The sequence below is a fragment of the Gorilla gorilla genome, chromosome 5, assembly GCF_029281585.2.
Source record: "Gorilla gorilla gorilla isolate KB3781 chromosome 5, NHGRI_mGorGor1-v2.1_pri, whole genome shotgun sequence".
NCBI lineage: Eukaryota > Metazoa > Chordata > Mammalia > Primates > Hominidae > Gorilla > Gorilla gorilla.
In genome coordinates, this window is record NC_073229.2 from 69,788,831 (window position 1) to 69,811,379 (window position 22,549).

At 41.0% G+C, this 22,549-nt stretch overlaps 1 protein-coding gene across 1 annotated transcript in view; it reads right to left on the reverse strand.

Annotated features, from left to right (window-relative positions):
• The window catches only part of PKHD1 (PKHD1 ciliary IPT domain containing fibrocystin/polyductin), a 460,859-nt gene that overhangs the window by 379,503 nt on the left and 58,807 nt on the right, over positions 1-22,549 (reverse strand). Inside the window, exons 31-34 of the mRNA XM_031012474.3 lie at positions 20,918-22,525; positions 19,150-19,293; positions 13,748-13,967; positions 6,563-6,713 (exon numbers count right to left, since the gene is read on the reverse strand). Of these exons, the coding sequence (XP_030868334.2) occupies positions 6,563-6,713; positions 13,748-13,967; positions 19,150-19,293; positions 20,918-22,525 (2,123 nt within the window). The remainder of the gene's footprint in view (positions 1-6,562; positions 6,714-13,747; positions 13,968-19,149; positions 19,294-20,917; positions 22,526-22,549) is intronic.

Here is a 22,549-nt window from a genome sequence, read left to right on the forward strand (position 1 = left end):
ATCTTTCTGCCTTCTTGGAGATCATACTCTAGCAAGAAAAGTCAGACACCAAACAACAAACATAATAAATTAGTATCTTAAGTAGTATGTTAGCAGGTGATAAGAACTCTGTTAAAGCATGATATACGGGGTCAGTGGCAAAGGGTTGCCATTTTCAATAGGGTGGTAAGACTTCATAGAAGAAGTAACATTTCAGCAAAAAGTTCAAGTGGGAGATTGTACTTGAAAAAGAAGGGGGGAAAGAATTCTAAGCAGAGGAAACAGCAAATGCAAAGGCTTCGGTGTAGGAGCATGCCTGGTGTGTTGCAGGAATAGCAAGAAGCCAATATGCCCAGAACAGAGCAGGTGAAGGTGAGATAAGTGAGAGATGAAGCCGGAGAGGGTGTTGGGGTGGGAGGTGAGGGGTGCAGGGAATGGCCCTTGAGGTCAGTATAAGGACTGGATTCTTATACAGTTACTGTGAGAGAGTCTGGGAGCTCCTCTTTGAGGAGAAGAGGGAAATTAGCTGACATATTTTGAAAGGATCATTATGGCTCTATTATTAAATAGAATAGACCAAACAGAGGCACGGGTAGAAGCAGAGAGGAGGGCTGAGAGGCCTTGCAATAAACAGTAAGAGATGATGCTGATGATGACAGTAGCAGTAGAATTGCTGCAAGGTGGTCAAATGAAAGATAGAGCCAACAGAATTTCCTAATGAATCTGATGTGGGTTTTGGAAGGTCAAGGAGGCCTCCATGTCCTGAGCACCAAAAGGACAGAGCTGCTACCAACTCAGTTCAGGACTATGGGGGAGGAAGTAGTGGAGATCAGTTGTTCAATTTAGAACCTGCTAAACTCGAGGTGTCGTTTTGATATCGAAGTGACAATAGCAGTAGACAGTGAGGTACAGGAATCTAACATTCAGAAGAGGTCGGGCACGGTGGCTCAGGTCTATAATCCCAGCACTTTGGTAGGCCAAGGTGGGAGGATTGCTTGAGGCCAGGAATTCAAGATCAACCTGTGGAACATAGCAAGACCCTCGCCTCCACAAAGAAATTTAAAATTAGTTGGGTGTGGTGACACACACCTGTGGTCCCAGTTACTGCAGAGGATGAGGCAGGGGAATTATTTGAGCCCAGGAGTTCGAGGCTGCAGTGAGCCATGATCATGCCGTTGCACTAGAGCCTGAGTGACAAGAGCAAGATCCTGTCTCAAAAAAATAAGTAAATACAATAAAAAACAAAGTTCAGGAGAGAATTCTGGATCAGAGATTCCAACCTGGAAGTCATGAGCACAGATATATAGCATTGAAATTTTTAAAAAGGTCTTTTTGAAAAGCCAGCACACAATTTTTCTTACCTACCACATTTAGTCTCCCACAAATTTGAACACTTTGTCCAACACAAGTTATCAAGTATTGACTATTGAGTGTGTTGCCTCTCCATTCCCTCTGCCATTTCCCTGCCCCAGTTATCTCTCACCTAGCTGAGATGCTTCTACCTCTCGTCGGTTTACCAATCAGTTCATCCATACCTCACTGCCAGATTAATGTGACTATAGCTCACCTTTGATCAAGCACTGACTCCTTGGGGATTACTTGTCACCTGCTGAATCAAAGGACCAAATGCTTAACTCTAAATCACAATCCAGTCCTAGCCCACCTTTCCAAACCTACAACTCACCATTCCCCTTCACACACACCATGCTCCTTGCTATTCCTGTGGGTTCTAGCCTTGCTGCCTTGTGCATCCTGGTTCCCCCACCAGAAATGCCTTTCCTCTGCATGCTGAATACCTAAACCCTGTCCTTCATAGCATAGCACAAATGCCACTGGCGTTAATAGAGCTTAGTTGGCTGCCCCACCTGAAGATGACCTTTCCCAACTCGGAGCCCCTACTCTGTGAGAGGGGAAGAGCATGGCATACATGACACTTCCCAGAGTGAAAGCAGCAGGACAGATGCCAGCCCCAAGAGAAATTCTGGGAATAAAGAGTTCCACAGGCAAAGTTTAGGTAACAGTCCACACCACAGCACTCCCTAGAAATCCACATTACGTATTCATGTATTGAAGGATCGCAAAAGTCCTTTGGTAGGAAAACCTCTGTAACTTTTTTTTTAAATTTGTTTTGGTTTAAACTTTTATTGCCAACCTTGAAAAGCAACATATTAACCAGTTATCTTGTGATAAGAGGACAACTTGCCATTTTTCTTAGAATCTAGTAGGCAGTCCTGTGGCTCTAAAGCATGTGGGAGTGGCTTTTTGCTCACTTGGCTGTACCCCTCAATGGGAGGAAGCAATGGAAAGAAACGTTTAGCTTACAAACACATCAGGACCTCAAATTAAGTTGTTGAGCCACTTTGATATTCTTTAACAAAGTAAGTTCTGATCTTATCAATCTTCCCACACTGCCTCACACCCTCCCATCTAGGTCACTAAAAAATTATATATATATATATATATATATATTTTAGACGGAGTTTTGCTCTTGTCACCCAGGCTGGAGTGCAATGGTGCAATCTTAGCTTACTGCAACCTCCACCTCCTGGGTTCAAGCAATTCTCCTGCCTCAGCCTCCCAAGTTGCTGGGATTACAGGCACCACCACGCTGGGCTGATTTTTTGGTTTGTTTTTTGTTGTTTGTTTGTTTGTTTGTTTGTTTGTTTTGAGATGGAGTCTTGCTCTGTCACCCAGGCTGGAGCACATTCGCAAAATCCTGGCTTGCTGCAACATCCGCCTCCAGGGTTCAAGCAATTCCCCTGTCTCAGCCTCCCAAGTAGCTGGGACTACAGGTACCCGCCACCATGCTCGGCTCATTTTTGTATTTTTAGTAGAGATGGGGTTCCACCATGTTGGCCAGGCTGGTCTCGAACTCCTGACCTCAGGTGATCCACCCACCTTGGCCTCCCAAAGTGCTGGGATTACAGGCATGAGCCACCACACCCGGCTGAAAAATACATTTTTTTAATTTTTTATTTCCATAGGTTTTGGGGGAACAGATGGCATTTGGTTACATGAGTAAGTTCTTTAGTGGTGATTTGTGAGATTTTGGTGCATCCATCACCGGAGCAGTATACACTGAACCCAATTTGTAGTCTTTTATCCCTCACCCACCTCCCACCCTTTCCCCTGAGTCCCCAAAGTCCATTGTATCATTCTTATGCCTTTGCATCTTCATAGCTTAGCTCCCACTTATGAGTAAGAAAATACGATATTTGGTTTTCCATTCCTGAGTTACTTCACTTAGAATAATCGTCTCCAGTTCCATCCAGGTTGCTACAAATGCCATTAATTTGTTCCTTTTTATAGCTGAGTAGTATTCCATTATATATACATACCATAATTTCTTTATTGACTCGTTTCCTGATGGGCATTTGGGCTGGTTTCATGTTTTTACAATTGTGAATTGTGTTGCTATAAACATGTGTGTGCAAGTATCTTTTTTGTATAATAACTTCTTTTTCTCTGGCTAGATACCCAGTAATGGGATTGCTGGATCAAATGGTAGTCTACTTTTAGTTCTTTAAGGAATCTCCACACTGTTATCCATAGTGATTGTACTAGTTTACATTCCCACCAGCAGTGTAGAAATGTTTCCTTTTCTAGTGTTCCAAGATTCCCACACAAGGAATTCTTGAATTTGGAACAGGGACCTGGATTGTAGTCCTGATTAAGCACTTGTTGGTGCTGGTCTTCCCCATGACCAGATAACCATGCATCATAATACTGGTGGCATGTTTTTCCCAGGCCAAGGTAGGGAAATTGTACATCCCAACATGGGTAGGGTAACCATGTATCACATATGTATGACAAGTTGTTCTGTTCCCAAGCCCAGGTAGGGTAATCACACACCCCAACAAGGGTGACATACTATCCCAGCATAATCATTCATTGTGAACCTTGCACTCTCAAAAGCATCCTGGTTTGGGTGATAAATTACATAGTCACTTAGTTATAAGCCCTCCACCTATAGACTTCATTATATCCATTTCCTAAATCAAACCAAACCACCCTAACGAGAGTAGAATCTAGAATTAACAATTTTCCCATTACACAGAATGTTGTTTTTCTGGACTCCAGGCCACTGTGTGCCAGCCATAGTTATTTCCTAACTTCCACCATATTGATCCAGTTGATGCGACAGGACGTGTGCCTGAGACTCTTGTTCTATTCTTTAGGGTCCCATTGGAGCTAAACGCAGCCATAAGTTCAGATTGAGTTTGCCATAAATCCCTGCCATTGTTCCCTCATGTACTTCTGGCTCCTTGATAGGGCCCTGCTCCCAATAGACTGTTCAAAACTATGACATTATCACTAACACTTGAGTGTAACACATCACATCTGAAACCTACAATGATGGTACCCATCTCCTCTTTACCCCCTCAGGACTGGAGTTCCCTACACACTGGCACTAGACACATTCCTAGTTCCTGAAGATTAAATGGCTTACTTCCCCCACAACGACTATAGCCACATGGGTTATGAGGCCAGATAACTACCTGTGTGACCTTTATCAACCACCCCTCATTATGAATCTCAGTTAACTCATCTCTGAAATGAACTGGCTGGTCTGTATGGCATCCAACATTCCACCCAGCTGTGATGAATTGACTCTATGTACCCTTTTTTGAAACTTAACTACTTCCACATAAGGCCTCACTTCCCAAATATCTCTTAAAAGTGGGGTCTCTTTCCATATATTTTTTAAATCTCCTTCAGAACATGGTAGAGAACCTTGAACATGGTTGGAACTCAAATGTATGTCACATAAGGATTTTTAAATGAGTGAGGCATTTAAGCCTAAAAAAAATCAAAATTAGACTTTGAGATGATGGGAAATTAAATAAATCTAAGAAGTGAAATGATCTGGTCAAAACAGCAAGCACTATAGAAAAATAAATTCATATCATTTTCTAGCACTATGACTAGTGAACTAGCACTGCCAATAATGGCTAACATTGGACATTTACCATGTGTGAGATGCAGCTCTCAGTGGCTCACACCAACCCTATGAGGTGGGAACTATTACTGACCCTACTTTACAGATGAGAAAACTGAAGTACAGAGGGTTTAAAGAACCTGCCTAAAGTCCCCCAAGAAGCAAGTGATGTCTTCAAACCCGGGCAGTCTAGCTCCAAAGTCCATGCACTTAAACACTAGGTCAGCCTGCCTCTCCCTCTCTTTCACAAGCATTTGCTCATCTAAGCATCCCAACAACACCAGGTTATTATGCACCCAGCAGAAACTGAGGCCCAGAGAGGCTTAAAGATCACCCAGTGTCCCACAGCAGTCTCAGCGCACTACAATACACTTTTGAAATGTCACTGACAGCTGACTGCTGAGAAACAGGCGCAGAATAAAGTGGAAGTGCCACTGGGGGTCAGCGGCTCTGGAGAGAATTAAAATTGGCAGTAAATTGAAAGGAAGAGGTGTTTGTGGGGGACACGATGAAGCGAGAAGTGACAGTCCCGGGCTATCACCTGAAGGGAAGGTCAAGGTGAGGGAGAAGCCTGCAGAGGCCACAGAGTGGACGGTTGAGGACCCAGGAGCATGGAAAGGTAGGCACGGAACAGTTTAGGAAGGACAGAAAAAAAATGTTGTTTGCCATCGCATACATTTTCAGCACCAGTACAAAAGTTATAGAAGAACACACATTTTGAAGCCAGGAAGCTGACTTTTGGATTAGGACAGTTTGAATGAAGCAGCATTCACAAGAGAATCTGGTACGGCGAGTGCCACATAATAGGCACTCAATAAATGTTTGTTCCAAATAAAAGAGACAAAAAGAGAAAAATCTGAGAACTGCTTTCATAAAGAGAAAGGCACCTAAGGGAGTAGGTGCTCAATAAATATTATTTTTTATCTTTGTGCCGTGAGAAGCCTGGGGAGCTGTAAAAGATTATCTGATCCATTTCCAAACAGCCCTGAGCCTCTGATTGCAATTCTCGCAAATTCCCGGGGAAGGCTGTGGAATTCCTCTCTGGAGACTTACAAACACGCTTTTAGAAGAGCCACTTGGAGGGAGTGGTTTAGACAATTTCAAAATGGGTGAATTGAGGCAGAGAGGCTAGACCGAATGACCCTGAGGTCCTTTTCGTTTCTGATGTCCACATAATCCCCTCAGAAGCTGAAGTTTCCACTCTGCTCCCCCATGGCACAGAGATGAACCGAATGGACCTGCAGACATTGCTGTCCCACCAAGCTGAGGACGGCTGAGTGATTTGGAAGCCTTCCAGTAGGATCTGGTTAAATCGTAGGCCATTTATTTTGTGAAGAAATAAACCACAGAGAGCCCCTTTCAAACATGCATACAGAAATCAGGACAAAATGCCAAGGAGATTATCTGCTCAGAATTTGCTTTGAAAGAGCCCGGGCAACACTCATTTATTTTTGAGAAAATATATGATTAACCAGAGTTAACTATGAATTCAGATATTGTGCATTAGACCAGCTTCTCAAAGTTTGAGCGCATTTAATATTATATATCGCTGCCATTTGGACTAAATTGTTTTTTTAATGTACACAATATTACAAATTTAATTTGAGCTGTTTGAATCAGTCTGTAAAAAAGATTTGATTATACCTGAGTGTTCTGGCCCCAGCGTTTCCGTATCTCAGTAATCTTGACGGTAATTGGCTGATTGGGCATCTCACACTCCATCTCTGCCTCAGTTTCCATGGTAATGTTACAGGAGCTATTATAGATGAGAACTTCATCTCTTTCCACTTTAGGGCTGAAACGAGAGGGGAGGTTAAATGGGGTGTCATCAATCTTAATGAAATGCAATTATTTTTACTCTTATTAATCATTGCAAGCCATTAGCTTGTGGCAACTACAGGCCACCATTTGTCAAATTTTGCAAATTTCTGTAATTTTGTTTCCATTCTTTTATTGTTTATTTGTTTTTCCTTTTATCTGCACACCCTGCAATGAAAATGCACATGGTAAATATCTTTCACTGAGGCCTTTCTCTTTTCCGAATCTATTAAAAACATTAGCAAAAGCTACTCCTAGCCCAGCTTAACAAGAAATGCAGGGACAATACTTCCAGTTCCAAAAAGGGTAACAAACGTCGGGGAGAGTTTTTGTTTTTATTTTTTTTCTTTTCCCCTTCCCTCTTCCTGCTCTTACTCATACTTAGTGTTGGGGGAGTAATTGCCTGAATCCCCCTAGGGCAGATGGAGAAATTGGAAAACCCACACAACTGGCTAACTGGTCCCTAATTCCAACTGTGAAAAAATGAGCTCATTTAGGCTTGCAATTCCCTCTCCCCAGCTGATGGCAATGAGGCTCTGTTGCTAGCAGTGGAACATTAACTTAGTAAATTAATTAAACTTACTTAACAGCCCAGACTAAGGAGATTCGATATATGTGCCAGTTATACTACCAGCCACTCGCTTTAAAAGTCCTCTTGCTTTAAGGGGAGAAGCCAGACTGGATTTAAAATAAAAAACAGCACTGTAGCATTACAGAAAGTCTAAAAATATGCCATCTAGAGAAGGTGAGGACATGGATAGTGAAGGGTGTCATCCTCAACAGGTGTGATATTTATTCAAGAATCATCCTGGCTGTAGGCATTTTTGCAACTAACTCAAAAATTATCAGTAATAATAATGCATGATGTTTCATATTTGTCAACAATTTCACATGTATGATCTCATTTCAGCCTATAAATTAGGAAGAGGTGTAAAAAGTGTAACCCAAAGAGATCAAGAGATTCTCAGAAAGTCAAACACAGAACTACGGTAGCTCCGAGGTCAAAACCAGATGGTCCTGTTTCCCAGAGCAGTGCTCTCAAGTTTTGAAATGCTGATTGAACATCAGCCAGGAAGATGGCAGATCCCATGGGAAGACCAGGAAGGGTGGAGAGAAGGGCAAAAAGGTCACCACTTGAGAAACTGTACACCATGTCAAACCCTACCATCTTTTTTCAAATCAACGTCAAAATGTTTTCTTCCACAATTTGCTAGAAACAATGAGCAGGATAACTAGTACATCTCACCACTTAATCTTCTCTTCTTCATGCTAAAATGTTCTCCACTCTGTATCTACCTAAGAGATGACTTCCAAACCCACAGTCCTTTAGACCTAATAATGTAGATTGTCAATATGTTAACATCATGCCACCCATATCTGAAGGCAGATTGTTTGGGCTGACCACTGGGACTCCGGTCCGCCTTTATCTGAGCCTCCTTCTCACAGTACCTGATACTGTGTTCATTTTGAAGGCCACCGTGCTTATACTTAGATAGTGGTCAATTCAAAGTCTCAGAGCTGCAGTTTTCTGAGGATTTCACCATGGTGTGTTTGTTCAAATGATTTTCTGAGGAGCACTGGCATGTAAAGCTTAGGCTCGGAAGCAGATCAGCTGGATCTGAATCCCGGGGCAGATGGTTACCATCTACATGACATTGAAGACATTACTTCACTAAGCTTTGGTTTCTACATTTATAAAATGGAGTTGCCAATAATCAAGTACCTATTTTGTGGAGGTGTTAAAGAAACTGAGCAAAATGAAGCATATAAATAGATTAGCATGGAACCTGGCACACAATACGAATCCAATAAAGGCAGCTCACGTTATAGCTGTTGGAGGTAGTAGTTTTAGTAGCATTATTGTTAAAAATGTAAATGTGGAAATTTACATTTATTATTGTTACATTTCTCTCACTGGTTTAGACCTATTGCTCAAATTTGTTTTGAATCTGTAGCCTGCTATCTGGCTGTAAATCCATTCGCTGATCCTTCGTCCACAGGGCAGACAAAGTCACAGGATAAATCCATCCTTTGCTCCTGGAGCATCAGTCGTATTCCAAGATTCAGAAAGGAAAAGCAAAGTAATTTAACTTTTAAATTAAAATGCAATGTAATATTTAGATCAATATAGAAATGTGATGGAATCAAATGCAAAATTCACGCAGACTTTTAAAACACCTCACTTCAGAGCAACTTGAGGCTTGCATCAGGCCACTTTGGGCTTTGCACCTAGAACCTTTTTTTGTTACTGGGGGTGGAGAAGTGGTTGGAATAGTTTGTGAAGGTCTCCCTCTATGTTTATATCATAAGTCACTTATAAACCTATCAGAAAGGAAATGAAGTTGGTTTCCCACACCATCACATTCTTCGTAAATTGGTTTCCAGATGGCTACTTTCATTTCTGAAGGCTCACAAACTATCTGATGAATAGTTCATTCTAGAATTTTGTCAGGGATAACACCAAGCTTAGTTGTCTAAATTTTCAGAATTCCTCCTCTTTTTTTTAGGTTCATAGAATATCTGCCCATCACCTCTGTTATGTGACCCCTTCTCATGGTTCATTGCCAGCAATAGGTCCTCAATCATAAGAGTGAGTTTTTTGTACCCAGTTTATGAATGATCTGAGACTACAGACTTGAACTCAAGGAAAGTAGTGACCAACTTCCTTCTACATCCTTTCTTGGCCTTGGGCTTCCACTTGCCTCATAAACCTTCTTATGCCCTTTCCTGACTCTTCGCTGGCAGAGGTACAAGTAAAATGGGCTGAGTCACTCTGCCCTCTGTTTGCCTGTTAGAAACACACTGTTTTCACTAAGCATGTTATTCTTGCTCTGAAGAGAATTAAACCCCTTTCTGTTAGCTTGGACTTTTTGTTTACCAGCTTCAGCTCACACTTTTTTCCATATTTGTAACTACCTTGCTAGAAATTTTTTTCATTAAAAAGCCATCACCAAAATTAGCTGAGACACCAGGATATCCAAAATAGGTTAACATTTACAAAATTTCAAAGCTTCTAAATAGCTAGCTACTCTTCCATGGTTTCTTCCACAATAATCCTATGAATTAAGAAGCACAGTTGGCCATATTTAAATATAAATATAAGCATATATATATGCAACATAAGCATATATAGAGAGATCAATATATGTACAGATACAGATATACATGCATACACACTGCACACACACACAGATATTTACTTTGGGGGATATGGTTAAAAATATTGGGTAAAAATGGTGGCAAAGATTGTTCTAGTATCTAAGACTCCTAACTCCCAAACTATTGTTCTTTAGTTGATCTGATTAGATCCTAAAGTAAGCAAGTAACCTTGGCTGTGCTCCTTAGGATAGGGAGGGAAAACAATTTGCAGGCATTTTCTCTCCCTCACTTCCCCTGAAGTTGCTTCCTGTGGCTCTGAAACCTCACTGAACCCACAAAGCTCAGCCAGGGCTCTCACACTGAAGCTGCCAGCACAGCATTGCACTAAGCACACTGTGTCAGAAGCCTTGAGTTCCAGTCTCAACACTGCCATGGCTTGACTGTGTGACTTTGGGAAATTACTTAATCTTCACTTAGAAGAGAATCCAAACTCTTTACTTTGGCCTTCAATGCCTTACATATCTCTCCGAGCTCATCTGGGGCCACTTTTCCTCCTTCTCAGTCTACTCCCACCCTCCTAGCCTCTGAACAGTCATAAAACTCGACAGTTCTTTTGCATTTGCTGCTGCCACCGCCTGACCCTCCATAAAGACACCTGCTTCTCTTCGTAACATAAAAGACTTCTTCAGAGAAGCCTCCTCTGAGTACACTTTCTAAAGTAGCCCCCCTTTATTTTTCTATCACTTTATAGCACTTATCACAACACATGATCATCCTGTTTATTATCTGACTTTCTTCTCTACCCTTAAGAGGCAGGGACTTTCATGACATCCACAATTGAGCCACCAGTACCTGTCACAACACCTAGAACAGAGTAGGGATGTGATCAATACTGGATAGATGGATGGATCATGGATGGATGGATGGATGGATGGATGGATGGATGGAGAGATGGATGGATGGATGAATATACTGGATAAACAGATGGATCATGGATGGATGGATGAATGGATGGGTGGATGGATGGATGAATACACTGGATAAATGGATGGATCATGGATGGATGAATGGATGGATGGATGGATGGATGGATGGATGGATGGATGGATAGATGGATGGATGGACGAATATACTGGATAAATGGATGGATGGATGGATGGATGGATGGATGGATGGATGGATGGATAGATGGATGGATGGATGAATATACTGGATAAATGGATGGATGGATGGATGGATGGATGGATGGATGGATGGATGGATGGATGGATGGACGGATGAATATACTGGATAGATGGATGGATCATGGATGGATGGATGGATGGATGGATGGACGGACGAATAGACAGGGTATAATTTTTGCCACAGATGCACTTCTCCCTTTGCCAAATGACATCAAACCCCATAGTTGTTGTGGATGGCAGGGAGATACAGCATTGTGTTCCCTGGAAAAACACATAAAAACTCAATGAAGAAAATAAATATGGTCAGTACTCCAACCACCTAGAGATAGGCACCATCAACATTCTTGGATACATCTTTCCAGCCTTTTCTCTAGTAACCTACGTGTGTACAAACATATACACTATGTATAACAGTAGGATCAAATTGATATACTCTTTTGAGACCTGTGATTTTCACTTCTCAATATATTATAAATATTTCCTTGTCTGGTTAAATATTCTACATCCTAATTTTTAAAGGTGACTTAGTATCATATCATTTGGATACATTCTTTATTACTAAAACTTGTTTCACTGCAAATTTTTTTGATACCTGAAACTTCAAAGAACATGATTGTTATAAATGTTACACATTTCTATCTACTTACTTAAAATCCTAAAAGGGAAATTGCTGGGTCACAGAGTATAAAGAATTTAAGGTTATTCGTGAATCGGCAAATTGTCCTCTGACGATTGCACTACCTTACCTTCCCACTGGCAAAAAGACCGCTGCCAGTTTCCCCCACTCTCATCCCCACTAAACTTTGTTTGTTTAAATCATAGGGCACTTATTATAGTTCTTACCCAAGAAAACATACCCACTTTTGGCCAGGTGCGGTGGCTCACGCCTGTAATCCCAGCACTTTGGGAGGCTGAGGTGGGCAGATCATGAGGTCAGGAGATCGAGACCATCCTGGCTAACACAGTGAAACCCCATCTCTACTAAAAATACAAAAAATTAGCCGGGCCTGGTGGTGAGCACCTGTAGTCCCAGCTACTCAGGAAGCTGAGGCAGGAGAATGGCTTGAACCCGGGAGGCGGAGCTTGCAGTGAACCGAGATCTTGCCACTGCACTCCAGCCTGGGCGACAGAGCAAGACTCAGTCTCAAAAAAAAAAAAAGAAAAAAGAAAACATACCCACTTTTGCCTACTGCAATAGCCAGAACATTGAGCAGCACTATTGAAATGATATTCATAGGTAAAGCTATACTGTCAATGGGTTCTGAGGCTCAGTTGCTTCAGCCATCCCATACAATGAAGAGGAAGAGCATGGAAGAACTCCAAAGAAGAGTTTTGGGGATTCAGATGAAGTCCCTGAATTCAATGGAGCCAGGAACTACTGACATGTACTTCCTGGTGTCCAGCATCAGTAAGTTCTGAAATCCAGTCTCACCTGAGTACAATACCCAGCACTCCATTTCCTGTGTGAGCTAAACAGAGTTCTTCTTGCCCTTTTAGAAAGCAACCAGCCAAGGAGGTTCCTCTTTTCCTCCAGCTAAACCTAAACCTCTGGTGCCAAATTCACACTAAAACACAAACTGTCTCAGGACATCACAAAGTCAGACGCCATGAAAAGAGCTGGTTATCTCTTTCACCGTGGGGAAGTGGTCTTGTTTAGTTCCATATTTTATAAGAAAAGAGGTGGGGCACGGTGGCTCATGCCTATAATCCTAGCACTTTGGGAGACCAAGTCGGGTGGATTGCTTGAGCTCAGGAGTTTGAGACCAGCTTGGCCAACATGATGAAACCCTGTCTTTACTAAAAATACAAAAATTAGCCGGGCGTGGTGGTATATACCTGCAATCCCAGCTACTGGGGAGGCTGAGGCATGAGAGTACCTTGAACCTGGGAGGCAGAGGTTGCAATGAACCGAGATCATGCCATCGCACTCCAGCCTTGGCGACAGAACAAGACTCTGTCTCAAAAAAAAAAAGAAAAAGAAAAAGAAAAGAGGCCTTCATTAGATAATCAAAGGTAGCCACTCTATCTACGTAAGACATAAAGAAGTTTACATGACAATGTTCAGTCATGAGACACTGCCCTGTACAGGAAAGGAACTCCTTGCTGAAATGAAAGCAATCCAGAATTACTAGCATGGTCACACTTCTTTTTTATTTGTTTAGAAAAGGGGGGTTAACTTGGAAAGTCGTGGTGTTTATTTGTCAGCCTCTTTTTTAAGTTAAAAAAATGCTTATACGCTTATGGCTTCTAAATCCTAGATCTACAGTAATTCCGCCTATGCAACCCTCCTTCTTTTCAATAAACATTGTACAATCTGCTGGATTTCTCTATGACTTTTTTTCATACTTGTGAATCTGTTTGGAAAGAAAAGAAAAAGGAAAGCGGGGAAAAAGCCTTCTGTTTTTCATAACGTCTAATCTTTTTCCCCATTGGCATTCACCAGATGTTGCTTTGGATAGGAAGATAAATATTAAAATCTAAGCAAGAACAAAGCGAGCTGTTTACGGGGCAGATTTTTCAGATGTTCTCTCAAACAGTTGAAAAAGACAGGAGATGCTTTGATATGCAGGCTGGCTGGAATCCACAATGGAATGGGCTATCCAAGAGAGTTGTAGCCCTTACCACGGCTGCCAGGCCACTTCCACCCGGCCTACACTCTCTGATGACTCCATCGGTCCATTGGCCAAGCATTTGTGGGGAAGTTCAGGGAGGGAGAAGGTAAAGTTACCTGATAAAGAGGCCCGAGAACGATGGAAACATTGACTCTGCCCAATGATCTGGCACAAAGAGGCATTGGGAACTTTCCTCGCAAATGTAGAGGTAAGGCCACGATTCAAGCAGTTGCTCTGTCGCCATGGCAACTGTCAAATCACACTGCACATAGGTGTGTCTGGCAGCCTCACAGCTGTCCTCCTCACGCTTCAGGCCACACAGGAAGGCCAAGGACACTGCAGGAAACAGTCACCATTAGGAAAGAACCACAGAGAGAACCTAAGGCCTCTAGTCGGTTTCACAAATGAAGTTCCTGTGTCCTCGTTGGACCAATAGGAATATGAAGTTAGCAGTTTACTTTTTTTAAAATGTATTGTATATGTGTAATGTACACAGAAAAATACAAGTATCATTTTTGTAAAATATGAATAATCATCATAAAAAAAACTCAGGTGAATTTCCCAGCCAACATAAGATATAAAACACTTGTAATACACTTAAATCTGTGTGTTTCTCCCCAAGTTCGTCCCTTTCTTCCTCATTCTCAGAAATAACCACTGGGCATTTTTTAAATAGTTTTATCACAAACATTTGTATTCCTAAACAAGAGATTGAGTTTCACTTGTTTTTGAACTTTATAAAATATGATACATGATAAAATATTCTTGGGTCTGACCTGATTTTTTCATTCCACATTATATTTTCAAGATTTATCCACATTACTACATATAACTATTGTTAATACATTTTCACTGCTGTTCAATATTGTATTGCACGAAACTACCACAATAAATTTATCTATTCTCTTATCAATGAACTTTTTGGTATTTCCTAGTTTTTGCTACTAAAAACATGTACAAAATTTCATCTAGGGTGCATGCCTATCAAGAAAATTTCTTATTCAAAGAGTAGGTACAAGTTCAGCTTTACAAGATAGTGCCATATTGTTTTCCAAAGTAGTTGTGCCATTTTGTATTCCTACCAGCCATATTTGTAAGTTCCCATTACTCCATATAATTACAAGCACTTGAAATTATCAGACTCTTAATTTTTGCCAATCAGGTGTGTAAAATGGCATTTCACTGTGGTCTTAATCTGCATTTCAATCATTACTTTTAGGTTGACCAATTATTATTATTATTATTATTATTTTTTGAGACAGAGTTTCGCTGTGTTGCCCAGGCTTGTGGCACAATTTCACCTCACTGCAACTTCCGCCTCCCGGGTTCAAGCAATTCCCCTGCCTCAGCCTCCTGAGTAGCTGGGACTACAGGTGCACACCACCACACCCCGGATGATCTTTTGTATTTTAGCAGAGACAGGGTTTCACCATGTTGCCCAGGCTGATCTTGAACTCCTGAGCTCAGGCAATCCACCTGCCTCAGCCTCAAAAAGTGCTAGGATTACAGGCGTGAGTCACCGTGCCTGGCCAAGTTGACCAACATTTTTATGTTTGGTAGCAACTCATGTTTTCTCTTCTGTGAAATTCCTGTTTCTCTCATTTGCCCATTTTTCTATTGGGTTGTTTGTCTTATTGACTTGGATAAGTTTATGAATTTCTTGATTTTCACATAATTATAAACATTAGCATGTTATAGAGATAAAAAGCAAGTATTTGAAGCACGCTGACTCTCAGGCCATTTTTTTCTGAGTCATGACCCACATATAAAAAGCATCATGAGGCAAACTGGGAGTGATCTTTAACTGGAAGATGAACAAAGCTCCACATGAGATGGTTTAGGAGCAGCTCTGTCTGAAAACATTAATAAAGAGGGAAAAGAAAAAAAAATCTCTGTAGCCTGCTTCCTCTGCAGCAAGCCTGCCCATGTGGGTAATGCAACAGAGGTTATCAAGAGCCGTGGGCTTAGACCTGTGCTTCCCCGCCTCATTACAGTGCTGTGGCAAGGGTTACATGAGATAAGTACATGGGGGAGGGTTTGTAGTTATGCAATCATGCCCAAATAGTACTATTGTTGCTGTTATATTCTAAAGCACCTGGCACCTAGGAGGTTGGCTGTGAATGTGTTTTGAATGAATTAGAGCAATAAAAATGACTGACAGTAGGACTCTTGTATGAACAGACAAAACATAAGAACTTTCCAGTTAGTAAGCCCTAAGGCAAATAAAAACAAGATCCACACCTATAAAATAATGAATTCATTAAAGGTGATTAAGTAGATGCAAATTGACAAGCAGGATTATGAAAATCACCCAGGGCTGGGGATCAAAATCTATGGGTTTTACTCAAAGTTCTGCCACTAAATAGCTGTGTGACCTTAATCACTTTAGCTTTCCATGCCTTATGGAAAAGTTAAAGTTTCCATGAAAATGTCATGTGGTATAATTCAAGGTATAAATGCAAGAAAGCCAAAGATCAAAGATTTTGCTCATTTTAAACAAACACGAAGTATTAGTTTCACCTAACAGGATGTTTTGGCAACTCATTACAAGAGAAAGGAAATTTCTCTTATGGTTAGAAGTACAGTTTGTGGGGATGGTAAAAATGGGTGACCTCCAAAATAGCAAAAGCACATTTGTAGAGCCCCCTGCTTTAACTCCCCCTGCCCCACACATGTAAAGAAAACATATTAGTCCTGTGGCACAGGCATAAACAAAACAATAATTAGGAATGTTTGAGTTCAGGGTCATTATCTGTAACCTGGAATGTGAAACACCACTCTATTGTACAAAGTTGTACTGAAGAAAAAAACTCAAAGCACGGGTCAGAATTCAAAGCGACCTTGGTAAATGAGAGAAGTTAACAGAAATAAACAAAAGAACAAATGAAAAGAGTAAGAGAGTAAACTACAAAAGAAAAAAAGAAATCATGTAAATATGAGGAAAGTCCAGCTGTGCACAGCCATGGTAGAAACGCGTGCGTGCACACACACACCCCTTGGGATAACAGTAGGTAACAGAAAGCTTATTAACCAGCAAGACTGCAGTATAATTGTACAAACAAACATGGGATCAGACGATACACAGGCATCTTACAATGCTACCCAATTTGGCCAGGACTTGCTTGTATAGAACAGCTTCCTCATTTGGGGCTTCAAATTAGGAAAGAATGTAAGATTTCAGAGAGGGCTGAAAAGTGAGATACTAAAATGTTTACTTGGAAAGTTTCTGATTCAGTAGGGCCCAAGAATTCACATTTCTAACAAGCTCCCAGGTGAGGCCCTTGCAGCTACTGCTCTGGGAAGCACACTTCCAGAACCGCTGCCATAGAGGAACTGAGATTACTCCACTTTCCAAAGAACCACCCGCTGATTAAGGTTGAAAAAATTAGAGTAGGGGAGCATCCATTAGGCAGATGATGGATTTCTCTGAGAAGAGCAACTGCGAAACACTTGTAAGGGTTGCTGCTGGGAAATCCTCCCCTGAAAAATCTTTAAAAATACAAGTGATTTTTAGCTAACTTGGTTGTACTCAATCCTGTCTGAAAATGGAGAAATTAGTAGTAGTTTCTAGTAATGTCTAAGACCTATCCCCTTTGACAATTTGATGTCCATTATAGACCTACTTCCTAGGGAAAAAAAAAATACACAATCATATACTCAAAATGCTTCATCCAGTTTCAGCGGGTTAACAGAATCCCCAAATCCCATCTTGGATCTTAAGTAAGAAACCTCTGGAGTTGGCTCTCACAATTTCCTCTCAATCTTTAGACATTGTGATTGAAAGTCTTTTAAAAGACTTTTTTATGAAAAGAAAATTAGTTAAATTATGCATTCCTCTAGAGTAAACGTGTGCCTTGCACAATCAATGAGTGTTTGGTGACACCTAGTGGCCATATAAATAGTTACAGTTTCCAACTAATTTTCCTCTTTAAAAAATCAAGGAATGTTGAGTTCTTTTCTAAATCTTTGTAAACACAATAATTATTTTATTATTCCTCCCCAAGAAGTTATAAAACTTAAAATATCACAACTTACCTGATCCTGAAACATCATTGATTTTTATCTTATACTAGTTGAAATTAAGTGTTTTGAAATAATAACACGGGGCTTTTAAAAGTATATTAATTTGAGCAGTGTATATGTGAAAGCTTTTTTAAAAAATGTAGCAGTATTAGTTAAAAATTAGAGCCTATAAATGTGCAGTCTTAGCTTTCTGTTTATGCTATCTCTCATTTATTCCTCATCAAGCACTAATTTTGCACATACCCTCTGCAACACTGTTCCTAGCAGAGGAGGTAGAGCAGTGAATCAGACAATGTTTTGAACTTCAATCTTCTATTGTATCTTAAATTTCCCATTGTGGAATCTATCTCTCTTCCATAATGTGTTTATATACATGATGATAATAGGAAACTCAATTTCTAGCATTTTAACAAAAACTTTTTTCTCCTCCCCTTCTTCTTCCTCTTCCCTCTTCCCCCTCCTCCTTCCCCTCCTTCTCCTCTTTGTGTAAGACAACACAGCACAAATTTCCATCACAATAGCATTATCCATCATTAAATTCTCATCCAAGCTCAGATGATGTGGTGCTTTTATCATTTTGTAAATCTTTAGCCCACATTCAAGTTGCAGACAAATAAATTAGGAATAAAACTTAAACACTACACAGAAAGGAGGTATGTAAACGGTTAAGTGCACAGGTACAAGATTTATGATTGGGCAAATAAGGTAATCACCTGGCTAAATGTGAGCTATCTCAAATGCAGTAAGGTCCTGTAGTAATAACAGTAATTTCTTCCTTTTGACTTTTTTTTTCCTGAAGCTCAGTGGGGTATTACCATGTGTTGTGAATCCCCAAGCTTTGCAACTTACTCTCTCATCTGTTTCCCCACAAAGACATGGCTTCTCACACCACAATTTATATGATCACTACGCAGCTTAAAGTAGTGAGCAATTGTGGTGTTTTACTGAATAAGAAATAAGTAATTATGTGAATATTGCAGAACAAGAAGACAATATGAGTGTTGGCTCTTTTGCCTATAATAAGAAACCGAAAACTGAACACACAAAGCTAATTTTCAAGTGATATCCAGCTTGACAATCTCCATCCCTTTACTGGTACCTCCAATAAGCAGATGTCTTCAGCAACCTCACCTCAGAACAAAGCCAAGAGCTTGTTTCCTCCATGACTCCTATAGCTGTCATTGAAACTAATATTCAGAATTCAGAATTACTTCCTCTGTCATCCTAAGACTGCAGTTAAGAACACAGGTGATAAGTGTTTCAATATTCATCTAACATTGACATATTAATATGACAAAAGTTATGATGAATCATTGTAACAGGTGGCCTCAGATTCTAACTATCATTTTAGATGAGGAGTAGAGAAATTCTTTTCCTAGGCACACATAGAGAAACTAGTAGTCAGTACAGCATTAATCACAAAAATAGAATTAACCAAAGAATATCATTTCCATATATATGCTTTAAAATATATGTGTGTGGCATTTTTACTCACCATCCAGGGGCAGAACCAAGCAGCTGAAGGCAGACACTGTAGCATTAGCCAGGACTCGGCAGGGAGCACCACACACAGCAGCTGAGACATTCCCTGGAGAAAATCCCGCTCCAAACACATGCACCAGCCTTCCACCCAGGCAGCCTTTAAAGACAAAGGTACAAGTTCTTGATCATACAGGCAAATCTCCCTTCTTTACTCAACTCAAAATTCAAACATTTGCTTCCTCACTACCCATTCTTCTTTTCACATCCTCAGAATCCGCACAACTGGCTTGAGGTGGCTGCTGGCCTCAGTTTCCTCTCCACTTAGGCTCTAGCCTTGTCTGACTCCAATCACATTCAATACACTATTGTGTTAAAGAGGTTTTTTTTTAATGTAACAATTTTTATATGGAAAATTAATGCTTATTTATAGTTTTTAAACTTTTTATTCAAAGAGCCATAAAATGAAAATAAAAATTCCCCCAACCATCTGACCCCCTCCCCGGAGGCACCCAGGTATAGAGTTTCTTATGGCTCCTTCCAGAATTTTTAAGCATCTATGTTTCTGATTCAAAGCATTATTCTATCCATATTATTCTGGAACTTGCTTTTTTGCTTCAAAGTATAGCATAGATATTTTTTCAAAACTCTATGGATCCAGTTCATTTTAGTAGCTACTTAGAATTCCATTATAGGGCCCTGCTACAATTTATTTGACAATTTTTCTATTTATTGAAATTTCCATTTTTTCTCCTCTTTTGCTATTGTTAATAGTGATGCAATAACCGTACATGTTTTGGGACATTTGTATGAGTAAAACCAGTCCACATTTCTAGTTTACACTGAGATACAGAGTTCCCATCACTACTGCCTTCATACCAGGTCTAGGTGGTACTTAGCCACTTGACTAACTCAAAAATAATGCTTTTGGTTTAAGATGCATTTCTTATTTCCCTGCTCTTCCATCATAAAAAAAACATGGAATCTTAGGGAGTAGTGCCTTTATCAAATAAGGAAGCTGAGTCTCAGAAAAGTCAAGCATAAATTAGCAAAATTAGTGATAGACTAGAGCCAAACCCTAGTCCCCACAGTGTTCCACCAAGCTGAGACCAAATTTTTTCTAAGAAATGTCTTAGTACTTCAACAGTCTAAGATCCTGTTTCTATAGTTTTTTCTTTACTTTCTAAATCACAACCAAATTTGAACTATCTCAAGTGCAATAAGGCTTTAAGTGAATAGAAATTGAAAGCTTTTCTTCACTGGAGGGAAAGGCTAGGCAATTTTTGGTATACCTAAATGGAGAAAACAGTTCAACCAATTTAATTGTTCTGTGCATTTGGCTTATTATTGTTGAAATATGAGTCCGCCTGTGAAATATTACAAAATGATAAAAAATTAATCATACTTAATAAATTTTAAACAATGCAAATTGGCAGATAGGGTCTAAAACTAGGTGAAGGAATTTACGTTTTTAAATGATCAAATTATGAGCTCTTACAAATGGTGTTATTTAATTTAAAATACAAATCCAGTTAATGCATCAAATTAAAATACAATCAAACATTTAGAGAATATGCACAGTTTCCTTGATAAAAACAAAAAAAACTTCATAAACAGAGCATAACAAAGACAAGCCTCAGGAAGGAACTGGGATTGTAAGAAGCCAGTGGGCTTCTCTTTCCTTCCATCAGGCAGATTGTGTTAATTTTCTACTTTCCAGAAGTGAAAGGAGCTACCAATTCATTTACATAAAGAAAGTGTGCTGTCTTATTTGCTCGACTTACCGAAGTTCTCCGTCACTGCTGTAATAATAACTCTTGAGGTGAACACCAGGGCAGATGAGGCCCACCCTCTGATGCAGTCATAGCCTCTGACGTGGTACTCCCCGGCCGGAAGGGAAGGGACCACGCACTGAAGAACGGTGTGGTTACCAGAGACACCCACGCAGGGTGACATTCCTATAAAAATGTCAATGTTTGCAGCTCCTGAGATCTGGGCCACTGCAAAGGTTAAGATGTCATCGTTCTGAGAAATAGAGATCAATTCTGGGGTAAAGGCATTGTTATAACCAATGACTCCTATGTGATACCAAAGTCCATCTACCTCTATTTCCAGGGCAACAGAGCCATTCCCTGTGGGAACAATGCACCGGATGAGCTCAGCACCGATGTTCACTGTCAGGCAGGCCTGCTGGTCAACATAGACTGACGTGGTGTTCTGTCCTCTCAGGCCTGTGCCCTCTATGGTCAAGAGGCTTCCACCATGTATGCTGAAATTCTTAGGAAAATAATGAAACACTTGGGGCATAATGTAGAAGTTTCTGGAAACATTGCCAGAACAAGCATACCCATTTCTTGTATAAAAAACTGACAGGTAGTGGGGTCCTGGGGCCAATTCTCTTGTCTGGCACACAACGTGGCTTGCATTAAAAAAAGTTACATTGCAAGAAAGTTGATCATCCACAAATACCATCAGCTCATCAGCTGTGGTGGCTAACCTCTGACCCCTAATCAGCACAGTGGTCAGAGACCCACTGGTGTTTGTGGACAAGGCATCCATGACAGGACTTGCCTCTTCCCGTATGAAGAGAGTGCAATTCCCCTGACACTCGCTGGTTAGCCCATTGACCAGGACTGTGACGTTCAGGGAGAAGGAAGCTCCAGGCAAGGGGTCACCCTCCAGGATAACCTGGCAGAGAATGGTGTGGTCTCCCAAACTCAAAATCACACAAGTAAAAGGACCCGAGAGGTCAACCCGAACTGACCTCCTTCTAGAGTTAAGAAGCAACCCCCTCACAGTAAGTATGGTCCCACCACATGCCGAACCCTGCGATGGGAAGATGGCCATTATCCGAGGCATCACTGCAAATTGCTGGAGCACCACAGACATATTAGCAAATCCCATCTGCTTCTGACGTACTTGGAGAGGATAAATGCCGGCCTCCAGACTGTGAAGAGGGATGGAGCATCCAGACAGGCTCACGTTGCCCTGGAAGGATTGTGTCTCAACATCACAGTTCAGGTTCCCCAGAAGGATGACTGAGTTGGAGAGGTTACTTCCTCCCACATGCAGGCTCAGGCTGCTATTTGTGATTTCTCCTTGCATGGCAGTGACTACTGGTGTTGCTGCCGCTTCATACATGAAGGTGAAGCCTTTCCCCACCAAGCTTGGTGAAGGACCACGGGCGAAGGACCTGTTGCCAGCCCAGACCTCCACAACAGCTGGAACAGTGGGAGCGCCCGCATGGGGTATCTGGGGGGCCGGCAGGGTTTCACACCAGATGCTCGCCTCCGTTAAGTTCACAATGTCACAGGACCGATTGCCCACAAGTACCCAAACCAAAGCTGGGTCCCTGCTGAAGCCTATTCCTGAGATGCTGAGGATGGTCCCTCCTAAAGTATGAATATGGAAAGCAA